At 37.6% G+C, this 18612-nt stretch overlaps 1 protein-coding gene across 16 annotated transcripts in view; it reads right to left on the reverse strand.

Moving 5' to 3' along the window:
* Nucleotides 1–18612, reverse strand: part of PIEZO2 (piezo type mechanosensitive ion channel component 2) — a 321453-nt gene that overhangs the window by 86432 nt on the left and 216409 nt on the right. For 9 of the 16 annotated variants that reach the window (XR_003993421.1, XM_030499074.1, XM_030499064.1 and 6 more), the window contains 6 exons: nucleotides 14985–15153; nucleotides 7547–7675; nucleotides 6419–6457; nucleotides 4469–4607; nucleotides 3920–4059; nucleotides 1579–1815 (listed from right to left, as the gene is read on the reverse strand). Coding sequence is in view for 15 of the 16 variants with exons in the window: in XM_030499074.1 (XP_030354934.1) it covers nucleotides 1579–1815; nucleotides 3920–4059; nucleotides 4469–4607; nucleotides 6419–6457; nucleotides 7547–7675; nucleotides 14985–15153 (853 nt within the window). In the remaining variant the exon portion in view is untranslated. Of the gene's footprint in view, nucleotides 1–1578; nucleotides 1816–3919; nucleotides 4060–4468; nucleotides 4608–6418; nucleotides 6458–7546; nucleotides 7679–14984; nucleotides 15154–18612 lie in introns of all 16 variants that reach the window. The other 7 variants (XM_030499098.1, XM_030499054.1, XM_030499029.1 and 4 more) reach the window with 4 other exon arrangements.

The raw sequence follows: 18612 nt of genomic DNA on the forward strand, positions 1-18612 counted from the left end.
AAGGTCACCTCAAGCATTTGTACAGAAGCAAGGAAATGCCTTCAAGGCACCACTACAGGGAAACCTTCCAAATCCTTTCTGGGAAATCACTATGCCAGGTGCCTCTCCGAAGTGCCTGCACACTAATGCATGCAGCATGGGGAATAAACAGAAGGAATTAGAGACCTCTGTGCAGGGCTACGATCTTGTTGGGATCACAGAGATGGGGTGTGATGGTTTGCATAGCCACATAGAGAGACAGGGGCTCTTTACAAAGCACGGGCTGGGAAAATGTGAAGGTAGGGGTTGTGATTTGTGGAGTCTCCCTTCCAGGGGATATTCAAAAGCCATCTAGGCATTGTCCTGGGCCATCAGCTCTAGATGGCGCTGCTTGAGTAGGGGAGTGGACCAGATGACCTCCAGAAATCTTTCAGCCTCAACCACCCTGTGATTCTGTAAAATTTACAGAGTGCATTGTATTCAGCCTAAAAACCAGCATTAGGTATCTTCTATTAGTTTTATAGGTGCAGCCAAATTATCATAAATACACAACAGCTTCTTTTTTTGACACCAGCTAGCTTTAGATGTTTGATGATATAGCTAGTAAGAAACAACATCAAAGGGGCTGATGTGTTAAGACAGTTAAAAGTCCTTAGAGATTTATAAAGTTATTGACAGAAACTGTAGAACTTCTCTTGCAGAACCCCTTGAGCTTTAGGTCTCTTACTAAACTAGCCCTACCTTTAAGAAAAAATAATACAGCACTCACTAATTTTCAAATGCATTAAAGACTCAGACATGGTTGTCCAAAGGGCACTGCCAACAAGGAAGATGACTTACAGAATCACCTTAAATGTTAATTAGGAGTCACAAGGGAAGTGATTCACTTAGTGTAAGGGGAGCCGTGCCAACTAGATGTGCTCTCTGAGACATGCCTCTTGGGTGCTCTAGGAAACAACTTCCTATTTATGCTCATTCCCTCCCCCAAAGGCAAACTTGCCAAACAAAATGCGTTTTGTAGTGCTTTCAAGACATCAAAGAAAATAATATATCATGCACTGAGGTCAACAGACTCTTGTTTCTGACCTGAAATGGATTCCAACTTATGCTGCTTCAGGTGTAAGGATAAAGAATGAAAGCTCAATCACAACTCTGTACTACTGCTTGTGTGAAATCATACGGGCGTGAGTAGTATTGGTGATTAAAATGACACTGCAATTCCACCTGCCATCATATTCAGAGACAGACCTGACATCCCATGGGTATTAATCTAACAAATCATATCACATCTAGTTTTGTATCCAGTTTATAAAACCAAACAAGTGAATAATTTCCATCCACTAAGGATTTTCTACAGAAATAACACAAAAATCTACAAAGATGTCTGAAACATTTGCTTTGGTATTAGCATAAAAAGCAAGAATTAATTTTCTGAACACTATTTTTAAATCACTTATCCTTTATTGTAAAACTGCTACTGAACATGGTTATACGGAATACTGAAGATTCACTCTTAAAGAAGTGCCAGGAGATCCACATTTTTAATCACAACATATTTTGTGGTTTTGTAAATAGATCTCAGCTATTTGTAACACCTACCTTTGATGCCAACTCCCCAGGTTCCTTTCTTTCTAAAAAACCAGATACTTGAGGAAGCTCATCATTCTTGAGCTCAATACTCCATATATACTGCAATGTGAGCAGTAAATTGCCATAGAAAACCATGAATGGGGAACTGATCATGGCGTATTTCCTTCGGTCTCGAATCATCCACAGTGTGCAAGACCAGATCAGTAACACAAAAGTTAACCAGCTGTGATACGTGATACTCCATGCCTTGTGGAAGGAGGAAAGAGAAGAAAAATGTTTACAGATACATTCGGGAACAACATTGATGCAAATTGCCATTTACAAACTTCTCTACTTAGGGCACATTTTCACTGGCATGAGACTTTCACACACCTTAATGAGCTCCTTAGCCAGCTACAATAAAGCCTTTGAAGAACATGCAGAAAGTAGAGTCTTAAGAAGTCCACAGCTGAGGGCAAACCCTGCTTTGTGCATTAATTGCACCTTGGTAAGTTTTACAAGCAAACTCATTGCTTCCCATTACACCAAACTAAGATAGAAAATACAGACTGACTTTTGGGCACACAAGATCTTCTTGCAAAACAGCAGCAAAGAATTCAGAGTAGGAATATCAAAATATACCAACATCAACATACTGTATCAACAGATGCTACATTCAAGCCCTTCAACAGACTTACAAAACTCAGCTAACTTCTAGCTTTTGTGGAATCAATTTAAATTGGAAAGCTATGGTATGCACATACTGCACACACCGAACCAGAAGAACATTCAGTCTACACTAACCATGTTAAATTGCCTGAAATACGCACAACTATAGAATGTTTCCTGTAACTTGCAGAAATCAGCTACTGAAAATTGCTCTATTCGACACTTGAGGAAAAGGATTGGGGTTTTAAGTGTTTTTTATTAACACTGTGTTACCGATTTACGACTAAATTTATCTATTTATATGCTGGTATAACTGTGGAATAACTGTCAATAAAACATTTTAGATCCCTTTTCTGTTTAAATGGAAAAGTATGAAACATTAAGAATATTTCAGTTTAGCTCAGTTCCCTTGGGAATGATGTCTTTAAACATTATATGAAAAACACTAATATGCTACTTTTTTGTCCCCTTATAAGAAATAACTTACACTAAGCTGTCTTTGGCTACAGTATAAGTGGACCTTGCATCAGATCACACCATAAATAAATTCATAAATTAATTTGGGTCATATAAAATCGGGATAGTATTTCTCCACTAAGAAAAAAGCTAGTAATATCTCAATATTAAACTACAAGAAAACTCTTTAAATATATCTCCTCCTTTGATATTGAGAGATATGACCCTAGAAATGAATTAAAAAGGAAATGCAGATCATATGAAGTATGTGAGTTTTGCAAATAGGAAAAGGAGGCCCTGTATCAATATGAAAATAACTACTTTGCTAACATCTCAGAACTCATCAAACCAGATCCAGATTCTGCACAAGGAGTCTGCTTAATTTAGTGGAGAAACTTTTCCTGTTAAAGGACAGAAAATTAAGTTTGAAACTTTATGCAAACAAGAAGCAGCCAAGCTAATTTGTTTTACCGTTTTTAATGCAAAGTTGGGCCAAGAACCTTTATGGTTAATTTCATCACAGTTGAAACCTTTCCAAAACAGTAAAAACAAAGCTTGCATTGGGAATACAGGGAGAGATCTGAACATTATGCTGAAAACTTGCTACAGTGCAGCTCAAGGTATTTGCATCAAGTCGGCTCAAAAGCAAGTAACAACACAAGAAAAAAAATAAGGGTGGTAAGTAAAACAATAGCAAAATATTGCTTGTCATGAAGTTGTGTTTTTCTTGAGACATTTCTGTGTCAATATAGGAAATCAGGCTTTACAGTTGTTTTCTTCTCAGTGAGTAACTGGACACATGCTTCAGCCTGAAGTAGGAACTATATTTTAAAAAATTCACTATATTGCTATGAAATGCTTTAATTTTGTAGGCAAATTTCTGCATGAAGTAAAAGCATGACAAGCCTGCTTATGTAGAGCTGGGGAATTGACAAAAAACTGGGTCCCAGTGGTTTTCTGACATGCAAGAGAAAACAAAACCCAGGACTCCCAGTCCTGGAAATGTGATGGTTTACCCAGAACCCCACGTGTTGCCCTGTTTATAGATCTATAATAAGGCTGGGAATTATGCATTAATAACCTAAACCAGACCCAAAATGATGTAGACACCATATTGATAATTTCTAACCCTAACGCAAACAGTTACTGAAAACCATCCAATGAGACTTTCAGGAAAACATTCAGAAGATGCATTTATTTGTAAAATTAACAGTATTTTGTTGTTGTTGTTGTTGCCACTACTTACCATCATAGCTATCAGAGCACAAATGTAACTTTGTTTCATGATAAACTGAAACACAGAGACCAAGGCATGTAATTTAACATTTTCTTTTTCCTCCTGAGTAACTTCCTCTTCCTCTTCCTCCTCCTCCTCCTCTTCCTTTTCTAAGTAGAAAAAGAAATTCTTATTTGCAATTCATGCTGGTCTAAAGGTACCAGATGCACTCTCTCCTCTAATGATTTTACTTGCAATCACTCTGATGGCTACTTCTACAGCAATCAGCAAACTCAAGATGCGAGTCCAAAAAAATTACATTTGAGTACACTAAAGCAACACAAACCCCACAGTCAGTGTGTTGGTAGGCAAAGTATTTTGGATAGTATATGCCTACAGCCCAGTATACAAAATTGCCATGTGATCAGCCATCATTGTAAGGTACCAGCAATTACTTAATTTCAACAAGCCAAACAGCTTACCAAAATGAAACCAAACCCCAAAATGCTAGAGGCAGTACTGGAGACATAGAATATGAAAAAATATGGAACTAAGGATAATTCCCAGGGAATTCACTACCTGACACGTCATCTGAAGGCTCCCATTTGTACTGTGGTGTTGAGTACATTTCTGCTTTGGCCGGACCATTTTCTAATGGCAGTGCAGGATGGATGGTGTGGTAGTCAGCAGGGTTCCCATTCACTGTTACCAGCAGCACCTGCCAGGACATCAGAGGGAGGCACTGCAGTTAGGGTGGCTCTCAGGAGAATGTGACTCCTACTTCTGTGCTATGCTACTGTTAGAATCTGACAATGCTAAAGGACCTTAAAAAAGGACCTAAAAGGACCAATGCTAAAGGACCTGCAGTTACTTCCTTCCAAATAAATTGGTATGTTATAGTCATGTTGCATGCAAAAGTAGTGCATGACAGCTTCCAAAATCAACTGTTGTTAGATTTTTATGCAATATCACTAGAATTACAAATCTGTTTCAGTGAAGTTTTTTAGCAAACAGTAAAATGCTGCTTTGCAACTTTGAACTTCTGTAAATATTTCCTTTAAGAGATTTCAATTATTTTTTTCAAATTCCCAGAATGTCACATTGCATTAAGTAACACTTCAATTTACACACAAGCAGTCTGCGAAGGAATAAAACTGTGGATGCACAAGCAAAAGCAATTAAGTTACTGCAGTCAGCTGAGCCATGGTAAATGACTGTTTTGGGGCATGCTCTTGGCCTCTCTTACCTATGAAATTAAATGTAAAGAAAAATGTAAAGGTGAACTAAGTTAACACATCCACAGCTGGGGAAGGCTAAATTTGACCGAATGGCTCAGTGCACAAACAGTAACTCAGCGAGCTCATCTTCAGACATCCTGTATTTCCCAGGTTAAATTAGCTTTTTACAGCCAAGCTAGAAATGTACATTATATCTCCTGCATTTAAGCTAAAGCTGTAACCAAAAATTTATCTTCCTTCTTAGGCAAACTAACACAAGATTTTCAGACTTTAGATCACATTTAATTATTTCCAGTAGTTATGAAAACCATGGTTATGAATTACTTTCCATTTTAAATTATTACTAGTGAGATCTACATTTGCTGCTGTTAATAAAACCAATTGGATAATTAATGGTTTTGGTGCCACATTTATGCCACTTGGTAGTACTAATTTAACACTCTTTCATTGTTTTAATTTTGTAACTTAAATTTCAGCCCTTGTGCTTGTTTGGATTCGGGCTCCAGCAACCACAATCATAAATATCTCTCGTATTGGCAGAAATTCACATGCGGTGGGCTACTCATGGTCATACATGCTGATGACTGACTTCTGCTTAGTCTGTGAGATAGGAACATATTTTGCCTGTTGAAACTATGCACAGTATCTGGGTTATAATATCCAGCAGCTACACCAAGCACAGGCTGTGAAGCACATTCAGATTTGGTTATAGCTGTTCCCAAGGTTCATCTGCATCTTTCATTCTTCTGTGCATAATGAAAAAAGGGGATGTTTCTGCTTTCAGAGTCTGCTATAGTCTATAGCAGTCAAGAAAAATGGATCATTTGCTGTCTGTTCAAACAAGGACTTGGATTTTCTGTAATCTGTAAATTAAACTCATGTGTTGCCAGTCATGCTTTAAGGGCCTCAGCATTTCAACATGAATGAAAGAAAAAATACAGCAAAGAAGCTAAATCAAGTTTAAAGATGGCTTGCATTAGAAAGCATATTTTGATATCTTATTTAAACCCAATGAAATAGCAAAGATCATTTGCCAGGTGGTACTACTACAAGCAGTTTAATTTCAAATGATCAATTTCAGGGCTAATCAGTGGTTTCTCAGTGCAATTATTAAGGAAGCAAAAGACAATTGTATTTAAGATAATCAGGTTATAGGGTAAATGGCAGGCTAACCATAAAAAAGATGTCTTAAAAAATGTCATCTAAGGCTTTATCTGTATATATCAGTGTAATCTGTATTTACACACGTTAAGGAGAATTACAAAATTACAAAGACTAGTGGTATACTAACATCCGACGGCTTGTATTCATCTTGGGTCATTGACAGAAGCTGCAAAAAGCAATGCAAGGACAAATTATTAAAAAGCATGGCTCAAGCATTAATAAGTCTAACTTTTTGAACACATGCATGCATGTTTTGTGACTTTTGCAGATTTGCATTAAGAAATTCAGAAAGAATTCTTAAAAAGCCAGCAGAATTGTACACTATGATCAATAAAATTATATTTAGTGTGCCATAGCATTGACATACCTTTACTGTATGTTCCTGTGAATTCTACATCAAAACTGAGAGTGTTGCACTGAAATTTTAGATTCTAGGTCAAAGAATTAATCAGTACGCCATGATACTGATTAACTGCTTTCTAATGTCTTTCTAATGATCCAATGCTTAAAAACTAAGTTTTTAAGTGATCATTAGAATTGCTGTAATTATAAAAATACTTCCAATGAAATGTTTATACTAATAGACAATGTGATACTTCATTCATTTGCCAGCCCATTTACCATTACTATTATTATGGTGAAGTTCTTGGGGCTTGAGTATATGTGGCTTGAGTATATGTGGATCCCAAATTTAACTGTGACTCATCAAATTAGATTTTGCACCACATCTGGTGAGCACAGATGGCAGAAAGCTGGACCTTTCCAGAGGCTTTTACACCAATTGCCTTAACTGCCCTGCTATAAATATTCACCAAGGACACCAGTAGTTTGGAGGAAGATAAACTGGCAGTCGCCCCTTACCAATGACAATGCTAATTAGTAGTTACAAGGCAGATCAGATCTTAACATCAGGATTAAGCTCCCTGACAAACTTTCTAGCTGTTTTGCACAAGATAATGGCCTCATGCCAAAAGCCTGACCCTAAACTTCTTACATGCAGAAGCCAAAAACATAGAGCATGCTCTTTCTTTACTTCGCTACACTGGCTCTCATTTTTGTTTTATTAATTTTTACAAAATATATTACTACTCTGCCACACAGACTTCATATTTTACCTGATTTATATGATCACACATGATCTTCTTATTTGCAACATATATAATGCTGCTTCCCTTAATTTCAAAGTAAGTGTGATAAAATTAACTAACTGATTGAAATACAATTAATGCAGAGACCCTTTCCCCTCCAGCCTTACTTTTCTCTCATCAGTCGTATAGTGGCTTGCATACCACAGACTGCGTCTTCTCTCTGCTGTCATTGGAATTGGGCTGCAGGCTATTTCTTTGTCATCTTCCCTGCTAAGAGATTTCTCTTCATCAGGCATCTGCTAAACAATACAAATGACAAGACTAGTTACAGCTCTCTAAATAACAGTCTTACCAGAGGAATTTAAATTTTCCCCTAATCGGTGCTCCCTCTCCAAAGTATGTCTTTAATTAGTGTCTAATGCAATCTATGTATGAGAGATGACATTTACTGAAATGACATTTTCAGAAATGATGGCAGAGCTTTTCTATAACTGCTGGTCCATCGATGCCAAGATGTTTCCTGATAGCTACAAGACACCAAAACTACACAGACCTCCACATACTATCTTACCTTACTATATAGTCATACCTTAAGCTAGTACACAGATGTTTAATTTTCAAGGAAGTGTATTGAAAGAAAATTCACTCTTCTCATCTGCCTATATATGTGAAAAGCCAATTCTTCTTCACTAAAAAACTGAAGAACTGAGAAGATCAAGACCTTTCGAGCAAACATATCTACTGCTTAAGGCTAACCTAATTCACCATTCCATGCCTCAACATATACCAAACTAGTCGGTGCTGGTCATCTACTTAGGCTCATCTTAGTCTCGCTTCTGAGTCAAGTCACAGAAATACCTGTTTGTGCTCATGCTCACATGTAGGACAAGGTGAATGGAAAAAGCCACTATGGATTTACCAAGAATAGCCTGAGTGCTTTTTATGCTGAAATGACTGGCTGAGTAGATGAAAGGAGAGCTGTGGATGTCAGTTACCTTGATTTTAGCATCTTTGACACACTGTCCCACAACACCTTTTCTTACAATCGAGTAAGATAAGGACCTGACAGATGGCCAACGAGATGAGTAGAGGACTAGCTACACTCTCTTGCACAAAGCAGGGCAATCACTAGAAGCCAAAATGGTAGTCTGTCAAGAGTGGAGTTCCTCAGGGACTGGCACGAGGTCTGGAACTATTCAGTACCCTCAAAACTATCTGGATGGAATTGTACCCACACAAAGTTTGTGAATGACACTGAACAGGGAGGTGAGGTGGATGGGCCAAAAGCAAAAGCCACCATACAGAGACAAGCTAGAGATGGGTCAACAAAAAATGCACATGGTTTAACAAAGGTAAAGTCCTGCATCTGAAATAAACCCACATAACAGTAAAGGCTGTGGACAGACTGTGTGGGAAGCAGCTCTGTGGAACAGGCTCAGGGGGTCCCGGTGCAGAGCAAGCTGAACATGAGCCAGCAGTGAACTCCAGCAGTGATGAAGGCAAACATGTCCTGGATTGCATCAGCAAGAATACTTCCAGCAGATCAAGGGATGTGATTATTCCACTGCACCTGGCAAGTGCCAGGCCATACCTACAATTCAGTTCTGGCATCCCCCAACTCAAGAGAGACATGGAAAACCTGGAGATGGTCCAGCAGAAAATTGCCAAGATGATTAAGGGGTTGGAGAAGCTGAAGGATACAGGAATTAGGTTCTTTTCCAGCCTTCCAATACCTAAACTGCAGTTTTAGAGAAGACAGAGGCACTCTGCTCACAGGAAGGCATGGTTATAAGACAAGAGGCTAATGGCATAATTAGATTCAGAGAAATGTCTTCTGGATATTAAAAATTAAAAAAAAAAAAACAAAACTCCAAAAAAACAAAAAACCCATGAGAACAATTGTCCTGGGTTCAGCTATAGCAGTCATTTTTCTCCTGCTTAGTAGCTGGTGCAGTGCTGTGTTTTTTAACTTTCAGCCTGGGAACAACGCTGATAACACCGATGGTTTTAGTTGTTGCTAAGTAATGTTTATTCCAACCAAGGACTTTCTCAGTCTCATGCTTTGCCAGGGAGGAGGGGAAGCCGGGAGGAAGCAGAGACAGGACACCTGACCCAAACTAGCCAAAGGGGTATTCCATACCACAGCACGTCATGCCTAGTATATAAACCGGGGGGAGTTACCCGGAAGGCCCAGATCACTGCTCGGGTCGGGCTGGGTATCGGTCGGCGGGTGGTGAGCAATTGTATCCTCTCCCCTTGTTATTTCACTAATCGTTATTATCATTGGTGGTAGCAGTAGTGGTTCTGTGTTATACCTTAGTTGCGGGACTGCTCTTATCTCAACCCGTGGGAGTTGCATTCTTCCCATTCTCCTCCCCATCCCTCCGGGAGCGGGGGGAGGAAGAAGGGGGGGGGGGGGGAGTGAGCGAGCGGCTGTGTGGTTCTGAGTTACCGGCTGGGCTCAAACCACGACAACAATAAATCAGTGGCATTAGCTGCCCTTGCTGGAAACATCCAAGACTTCACCATGGACAACCTAATCTGAGGCCCTGCTCTCACAAGAAGTTGCATTAGAAGATCTTCAGAGGTCTCTTCCAACTCGGACTATTCTATGACTCTGTGATTGCCTATGATCCACATGCTCTGCTTCTTCATCTGTGACAGGAACTATTATCACTAAATTGAGGAGTATTGCTAATGCACTAGTCTGAACTGCATCTTAATTCAATGGCCCAGCAGTGGTATGGGGCCTCCTAAATAGACTTAACATGGATGTTCCTATACCACAGTGACAAGTGGGAAACCTGGGTAAATCTATATGAACCATGCAAGGTTACAACTCTTCTTCAGGCTCCTTCAAACGTTTTCCTGCACTGAGCCTTTTTCTCCCTGAACTTCCCAACTGAGCTGCCACAAAGCACCAAACCTTGCTGTTCATACCAGTGAGAGGAGGAAGCTCAACCATGTGGCACCAAAATGAGGAAGGGAGTGCTTTGGAGCCAGTGGGCTGCATAGGAAAGTGTGAGCATGTCCAGCATAGTGTTGCTTGGCAGGACTCACTAGCCCTGGGATACCATCAGGGAGAAGCTGTCACTACTGAAGTTAACTCTGCTCTCTGCCTTTGCCCAATTTCTCATTCTGAACCACAGAACTCGACCCTACTTTTTATTTTCATTACTATTTTCCCTTTCTACTTCCTTAGTTTTCTGGTTTCTCCTCTCCCCCCAAGACTTCATGTGGCTTGTAGATTTTTGGCTCTGATGGAAATAAAGGTATTCAACATTTCAGAGGAAGGTATGCGAGAACATAAGGTGAATATTATGGATTAATTATAGTAGTGGCTATTCCACTCTGACATCCATTAATGCCTGGATGTTTATCTCTCAATTAGCAGGAATGGTGAGGACTGAAAAGTAGACTTACCTGTGCTTCAAAGTACTGCTTTAAAAAACCTCTTTTTCTGTGAAAAAAGTGCTGTAGTACTAAATATACACATGTGTACTTCTAATAGGAAAAGTGCTCAAGTAGAGTTCTACATTGCTGTTGAACTTACCAAAGCTCAACAAACTTTGAATTACCAAATCCAAAGAATTAGAAAAACTCTACTTCCTCTCAATTGTCCACCGATATCAGTTGTTCAGCATATTTAGCCAAATCGTCATTCATGCAGCTGTAAGGTTCATTATGCTTCATTCATGCTTCATAAACCCACCCCTACTCAGCAAAGTACACAAGTGCTTGTGGAACCTGGAACCTGGGGCATGGTCTTACTGACTTCACTGGAACTTAAGTGAAGGTTCAGGAACATTGCTGGGCTGCAGCCAAACTACAGATTTCACACCAGCTTTAGTAGCATTATTCTGAACTTACCTTGCTATTATCTACAAAACAACCAGTCAACTAATTGTCATATTTTACTTCAACCTGAATGGTCTGTTTGGAAGGACTTAAAATTTTTCTTTTGCCCATTTTGCCCTTTCTACTTAGCAGATGCTTGTATTTCTGCTTCAAATGAAGTTTTACTAAGTTGACTTGGTTTGCAACAGAAATATCCATTTGCCCTGGTACTTGCTGCTTTACTTAAACTCTATTTACTGCCAACAAAGAGATACCTCATGGTGTAAAACTAGTTTTTGTCTGAACTCGAGGTGTTTCAAAGGCAAGGACCCAAATTACACTTTTAATGGGAACTAGCTGGTGTTCTCATTGCTTATGCAAAATCAGCTGATGCAATAGAATAAGAATAAATTAGGATGCTGGGCAGAGGTCTGCAAAGCTACCCATGGGAACAGGACATCCAAACATCCTAGCTGGTTTTGAAAGTCTCCCCATTCAGATAGTAACAGTTAGGTCCTATATTTTAAATCGTGATTTAGATAAACAATGCTTATTAATTTAGTTTTACTTTTCAGAGGCAATTGTAGCACATTTTGCATACGATTGTGTATTTATACTTGATTGTAAAAGGGCACTCCTAAGTAAGATGAAATAAACTGATTCTGTGCTTAAAATACTTGTCACTGACATTTGAAACTTTAATATAAACGTGGACCATAAAGAACTGTTTATCAACAGCATTTAGTTTGGCACCAGGTAACAAAAAAAAACCAAACAACCAAAACCAAAAGACCTAAGATGTAGACAATGATTTTTAGTAATGTATTTTTTGACTAAGAAACTATAGGGAAGAGTGAGAAATCTTGTTTTCTCTTCCTCATCAGAGGAAGAAAAGTCAGAAAACACAGTACTAAACATATGATCACAACTTCTTTATGAGAGTTCTTTGACTTGTCTAATTCTTCCAGTTCTTCTACTACCTGAGCAACTCTCAAATGACTCTTAACTCAAACAATTCTAAAAATTCTATAATAGGACTCTACATTAAATTGCTGTAACTCTGTTGGCTTCTGTACTATTCCTTACCACTCACTGGACGGAATGAATGGGACCTATTCATATATTCAGAACTAACAGTTAAAATTATGAGCTGAAATCTCCAGAGGCAGATTGCTGCTTCTTCTTTACAGAGGTAGAATTTCACAAGACTCAACGTTAGAGCAAATCAGGATCCAAAACAGCGGGCATAAGAAAAGTAAAACTTGCACTGACCGCCAAGGGCGTTTTGCATGAGTAAAATCCATACAGAATCCCACACAGAGACTGTACACTAAAATCTCATACATGCCATACTTTGAAAAAGGGACAAATGCACACACACAGAAAACTTAGCCTGAAAATCAAGATTTAGGTCTACATTTCTTACTCTGTTTTTAGAATCTGCTATGCCAATATTATATTTAGCTTAAGTACATCTTTTTAGACTGAATAAAGATCCCCTTATGATAATCTATCACACATTTTGTTCAAAACAGGTTTTGTTCAAGAGATTCTTTTGAGTAAAACTTCTACAATGAGCTACTTTTAACTGTACATGACAGCAGTATGCAGAGAACAACTGCTTTACAGCAGTTGGCATACTGTCTTTGCCGTCCATCCAACTATAGGTAGCTTAGTGGTGAGATCCTAACTACAATGTCACTTTGAAATCACTGGAGATTGCAAAGGCAGGTTATATACTTAGCAACATAATGAATCAAATGCACCACAAATTTACAAGTCAAAATACCTTTCAATGAAACCTGGAATACAATTATTTCTAGATTTAAATAATTGAGAATGGAGTCTGCCAGGAGAAAGCTAGTAAGAGAAAGATTAATTCCTGATCCATGGTATCACTAAAGGAAAACCGAAATGCATATAGACAAGAACAAAACAGAACCAAAAAAACATAAGGAGAAAGTGTGTAAAATACGGTAAATTTTGCAAATCTCAGCACTTCTTTCTAATGATAAATATTTGCCTCACTACATCCTGCGCATCAAAAATAAGCATTAATGCATGGGTATCATTTTCTTTACAACGTTCTCTTTTTTAAGTGCCCATTTATCTTTGGAGGGAAGCATCATTCCTCTGGAATCTGAAGTTCCCATGGGAGTGCCAAGACTTTGTATTGCCTCTCATGTAGTCCTGGGTTTGAGAGACATCAACTCTTCCTAAATTAATCTTTTAATACTTACTTGCTCTAGGTCAATTGCTTATAAAGCATCTCTCATTTGATTTGTCACCAGTTCTCAGAGACTGATTTTAGTGTCTTATGGGAATATCCATCTCAGACAACACAAGTAATCTAAAAGAAAGAAGTGCAGGCAAGTCCACTATAGCTCCTCTCTAGTCCCTGGAGGAACCTGCAGGATTCTGTCTGTCCTGAGATAGACAGGCCCATTCCTCTCCACTGAAAAAGCACAGTAACTGACTTAGACCAAGACCCAAACTTTAAGATGCTGAAAATTTGAAGAAAACAACCTTGGTACTGGAAATGAATTCCCAGAGGTGCTGAGATCACACAGCTCCCATTAACTGCATTTCACATGTGGTTACTCCTCTGTGAGTAGTTCTCATGATTTCACTATGCAGTTTCTGAGATGTGAAGTTTTAGTTACAGTCCCAATGCTAACATCATATTATTATCTGGGAATCTCAATTTTCACTTAAGGAAAGAAAAAAAGCAATTTTCCAGCTGCTGCAGCTGCAGAAAAAATAATAGGAAAAAAACCCTAAAAGAACCCAGTGCCAGAGGGCACTGGATCACAATCTTGTGACTTTAGAAAAGCCAGTCTGAAGATTTGTGGAAACTTAAGACATGATTTTTTTAACAACTCAAGCTGACAGTTCTGGCATCATTTACCTGTTATTATGAAGCCCAATATATGTAAACCCCAAACAACAGACAAATCAATTCAGAGGTGATATATTTTGTCTGCTTTTTTAAATGTTAAACTGTTACATTATCCATTATATGAAAAATAAGACCACCTTAAAATAAGAAAACCTTCAACATTTTTACTTGCTGCTACGAACTCTATTAATTCACAGTTCAGTCATGATTATATTCATTGTGGTTTACAGCATTACAAAACCTGAACTCTAAAACTCATGCCAAGCCTTCAAGAATCAGGAGATTAAAATAAGTAACATTAGGGATCATCTTTTTTATACTTCCAACTTTTAAGATACCTTTGGATTCTAATATTTCCTCTGATACTGGAAGAAGTAAAAACTTTTTATCTCCATTTTCTCTTCTCTTACATGAAAATTGAGATTTTCACTCAGGTGCACAGATTCAGAAGAAAAGGTTTTAAGAATTTTTTTCTCTGTGATAAAATTGCAAAACTCTGTCTTGTCTTAGAGTATCCTGTGCCAGCGGAGTATCCTGCTTCAGTTCTGCTGGGTGTTTGCCTTCCATCCAATAGCACCAGCAGTACTTCATTGATACTGGCTTTCCAAATCAGAGTAAGCATTAATGCTCTGCCATTGCATTCCTTACATACATAGTTCTGCTGATTTTAAGAATATTCATGTAACCCCTGCAAGATACAACTCTCAAAGACACTTATCAAAAAGACCAAATTCAAGGTACCAGCTTGCACTTGTTGTCCATTTCCCTTAATACTCTTTCCTGAATATTTGCACCTCTCTAAGCAAGTGTCTGCATTGGCTGGTCTCTCAGACATTAGTTATTAGTGCTAAAAAAGAGAAGGAAGTTACCCTTACAATGGGCTCTTGTAGCCAGAGACGGATAAGAGTTGCGAGGGTGTAGTACATCACCAACAGTAAGATTGGATTAGCATGGTGATACCAATGTAACTCTTGATTTTTGATGATCATCCAAGTGCTTGAGCAGTTTGTCTGAGTAAGAGAAGTGACACCGAACAACCTGTGGATATTAAAAAGAAACCCCAAACAACCACATCAGAGAATGAACACCAAATCTCACAATGTTTAAAAATATTTAAGTAATTTTTGCTTACCTATAATACCAATTGCTCTGTTAAAAAATAGCATTTGCTATCTTATCTAAAATGCAGTGAATATTTTCATTCCACATATTTAGTGAAAATGAACAGGTTTTGCACTTGATTTTCAATATAAAAAATGTGAGTATAATATTATTATATCTACCATGTCCAATGTGAAAACTTTAAATGACTGCACCCTGTAGACCCAGAGCTACAGAAAAAGGGGAGAGAAAATCTGGCTGCAAGGCCATTTGGCAAATCACAGCAACATGACTTTTCAGTGTGATTTAGTAAACTGACGTACAACACCATTCCAGTCACTCTGCCAGGACAGAGCTGTAAAGTACATCTCCTCAGCACATTGAACAGATTACTGATTTCTTTTTTTTTTTTAACTAATACTATTAATAAATTGCTATTTAATTATGCAAATGCTTATAAACATACAGAGCTCCACTGAATTCACAGCTATTGTGAACAAAAAAGGAAAACATTTGGAAAGACAATTGTTCTGGATAATCAAATCATGGAGGAAAAAAAAGAAGAAAAATTAATTCCATAATTAGAATTACTGTAGCCATGGTATTAATATCAATGACATGAGATATTTAACTATTTCTGGAAAAACTGGGATTTCACAATATTTTTATCAAGTAAGAAACATATGTTGGAAAACACAATAATAAAGAAAAGAATCCTCAACATTTTAAATTTAAGACGTTAGATGCTTTATAGAGGTGTTAGATGCTGAAACAAAACTAGTAGGAGATCATAATTAATCTGGTTCTTTCACTGTAAAATATTTTGAAGAGCGACAAAGCTAGGGCACAAAGTTACCAGTAGCATACATCGGTATTCACTATAAACAGTTTTGTTCTATTGACAAAGCTTTTTCCACAATGTGTATGAGAGTTTTTGATTTTTACAAGAAATAGACATGATTTCAAGAGACAATTAAGGAGAACTATTTCTTGATAGAACAAAAAATCCCAAACTTAATCATAAATACTACGTCTGAAAGATTACTTCTTCCTTTACCCTGTAAGATCCAACATGAAAGGGTGACCAAATACAAAGACTAAGTATGATATTAGTCAGAGATGTGCTGCCTGAAATCTGCCCTTTGGATACTGTAAAGTGAAAAGAATATAAAAAAGGAGAGGCTATACCTGTTCGTTCACTGTGGTTTGTGGCATGAGCATAATACCATTAAGTGCCAGAACTAGAGCTCTATAGCATTTTATTAAACAATTTATCAGCACTCACTTCTCATTCTGATTGTCAACACAAGCCAAAGGCTATAAACTTTAAGACTTCTCAGAGCTTTTGGGTGGATCCAAGGTTGGAAAAGAAAATAAAAAAAACAAAAGTGAAAGATCCTGCATACAAAATAAATCGCTGTAACTTAAAGGAGCTGACAGAGCTGTGTTTGGAGTTGACCCAGATTCAAACTTCCGTAGCATCCAAGCACATTCAGGGCTGGTGTTATGGTTTGGCTCCATCTGACTGAAATTCATGCTGGATTGTATTCTCTTCATACATCTATCAGCATAAGGGAACATCTTGATTTGCCTGCTTTCCTCTCTGCCAACTGATTTGTAATTTTTGCCCGTCAATGATCAGGGTTGTTGGGTTCCTATTAGTTTCATCTTCTATCTCTGTTTCACAACATATCTTTCCATCTTTGGTTCATTTTAAGCTTTTCTATGTAAGCACAGTACAAATTACACTATTTCTGTTTCACAAACATATCAGAAACAGAGTAAAATCCAATTTCTACTGAAGTAAGAAGTCTTTCCATTGACAGTGAGTGATGAGTATTTCTTACAGAAATGAGGGAATGTTCCTGAAGGTTCTTGGCCCCTTCTGCCAAGCAGACATGACCTTCATATCACATATTCCATTCCTAAAGTATGTTTTACAATATACTATAACTATAAAGTCTCAAAAACTTGTGTTTTATCTCCACTGAAAAAAAAAATAATCCACATAATCCTACCAGTCAGGAAATTTTTATTATGTTTCAGTTAAGTTCTCATTCCCTAAGTTTCATTTGCTTGCTTCAAATTATCCATATATTATAGTATTGGACTTAATTCTGCTCCCTTTTGGTCCTGCATTCACCAAATACACGTAAGTTACAATGCTCTTCCCTCTTAGTTGCCACCTGATCAGCAATGTATTTATTTAACCCATTTCACTTTGTCTCATAAATCATGAATCTGGAGAAACTGCTCCTCATTTCCGAATTCTCCTTGGTTTCTGAGACTTGTTGTCACAAAGAAACTCAATACAACGTTCCCACCTATCAAATTCAGAATACACTGACATCTTGGAAATGCTCATTTTGCTGGCCTCAAGGCTACAAGTTTCTACTCATTCTATATTTATGCTTCCTCATTATCTTCAATGAGAACTGCTGGTGTGGAGTCATCTTCTCTTATTCAAAGCTTTTAAATACACAGGAATGACTGCCGTAAAATGCATACACATTTACAGTAAGCAATATACATTAATCTATTATGCAATTCTGCATACTTCATCCCACGAAGATGTTTTCATTCAGTATTGATCACAATCAGCTATAGTTGTGCCCAACTCTGATTTTAGTGTGACTTCATCTTAGAAGATACATACATACATATATATCATCAGCAAAATCAGAATGAGTCCTAAGTGGAGGAAACCAGATGCCAAACAAGACAAATATACACGTGCCTGGATACAGAGATAAATAGAACAAATACTGAGAGACCATTTAATAATGGAAATGCTTTTCAAAAGACTGCATGTAACGTCAAAAACAACTGGAAGTTTGCAAGATGTAATAGATTAATCTTTCTATTCTTACAAAGAAGCAAAAATTGTGCTTTTCAAAGTTCTCATCAGTATTCTGAAACACCCATGTCATTAAAACTAAAAAAGTGTAGCAGAAATCATTTGGAAAATTTTAGAAATTACAAATGGCCAAGAGGCACTTCAATGTCTAAATGAGGAATGCTCTGAAATAACAAAGTGAGAAACAGTTCTTAAAATAAAGGTGGTATCTTTTTATCCACTTCCTATTAGACAAAAGCTTGGTTTCCAGCAAAGCTTCCTCCTGAATCTGTGAATCATCCTTCTAGCAAATGAACTTTCATCTTTTGTAACTTTCTGACAAAGAGAAAAGCTGCGACCATATCCCCTTTTTATACTAGTCTAGCTTTAAAATTCAGAAAGCTGTTTCAATTGAAAACAGAAAAATTCCTTTTGCACTCACAGGTATTTGACCTAAGGAGCTGCTGAAGTACCATGTGTTTTATTCTGCATTATGAACATGCTAAAAATTCTCCAGCATGCATTATTTAATTATTACATTAATATAGTATAAGATTTGC

The sequence above is a fragment of the Strigops habroptila genome, chromosome 1 (genome assembly GCF_004027225.2).
Source record: "Strigops habroptila isolate Jane chromosome 1, bStrHab1.2.pri, whole genome shotgun sequence".
NCBI lineage: Eukaryota > Metazoa > Chordata > Aves > Psittaciformes > Psittacidae > Strigops > Strigops habroptila.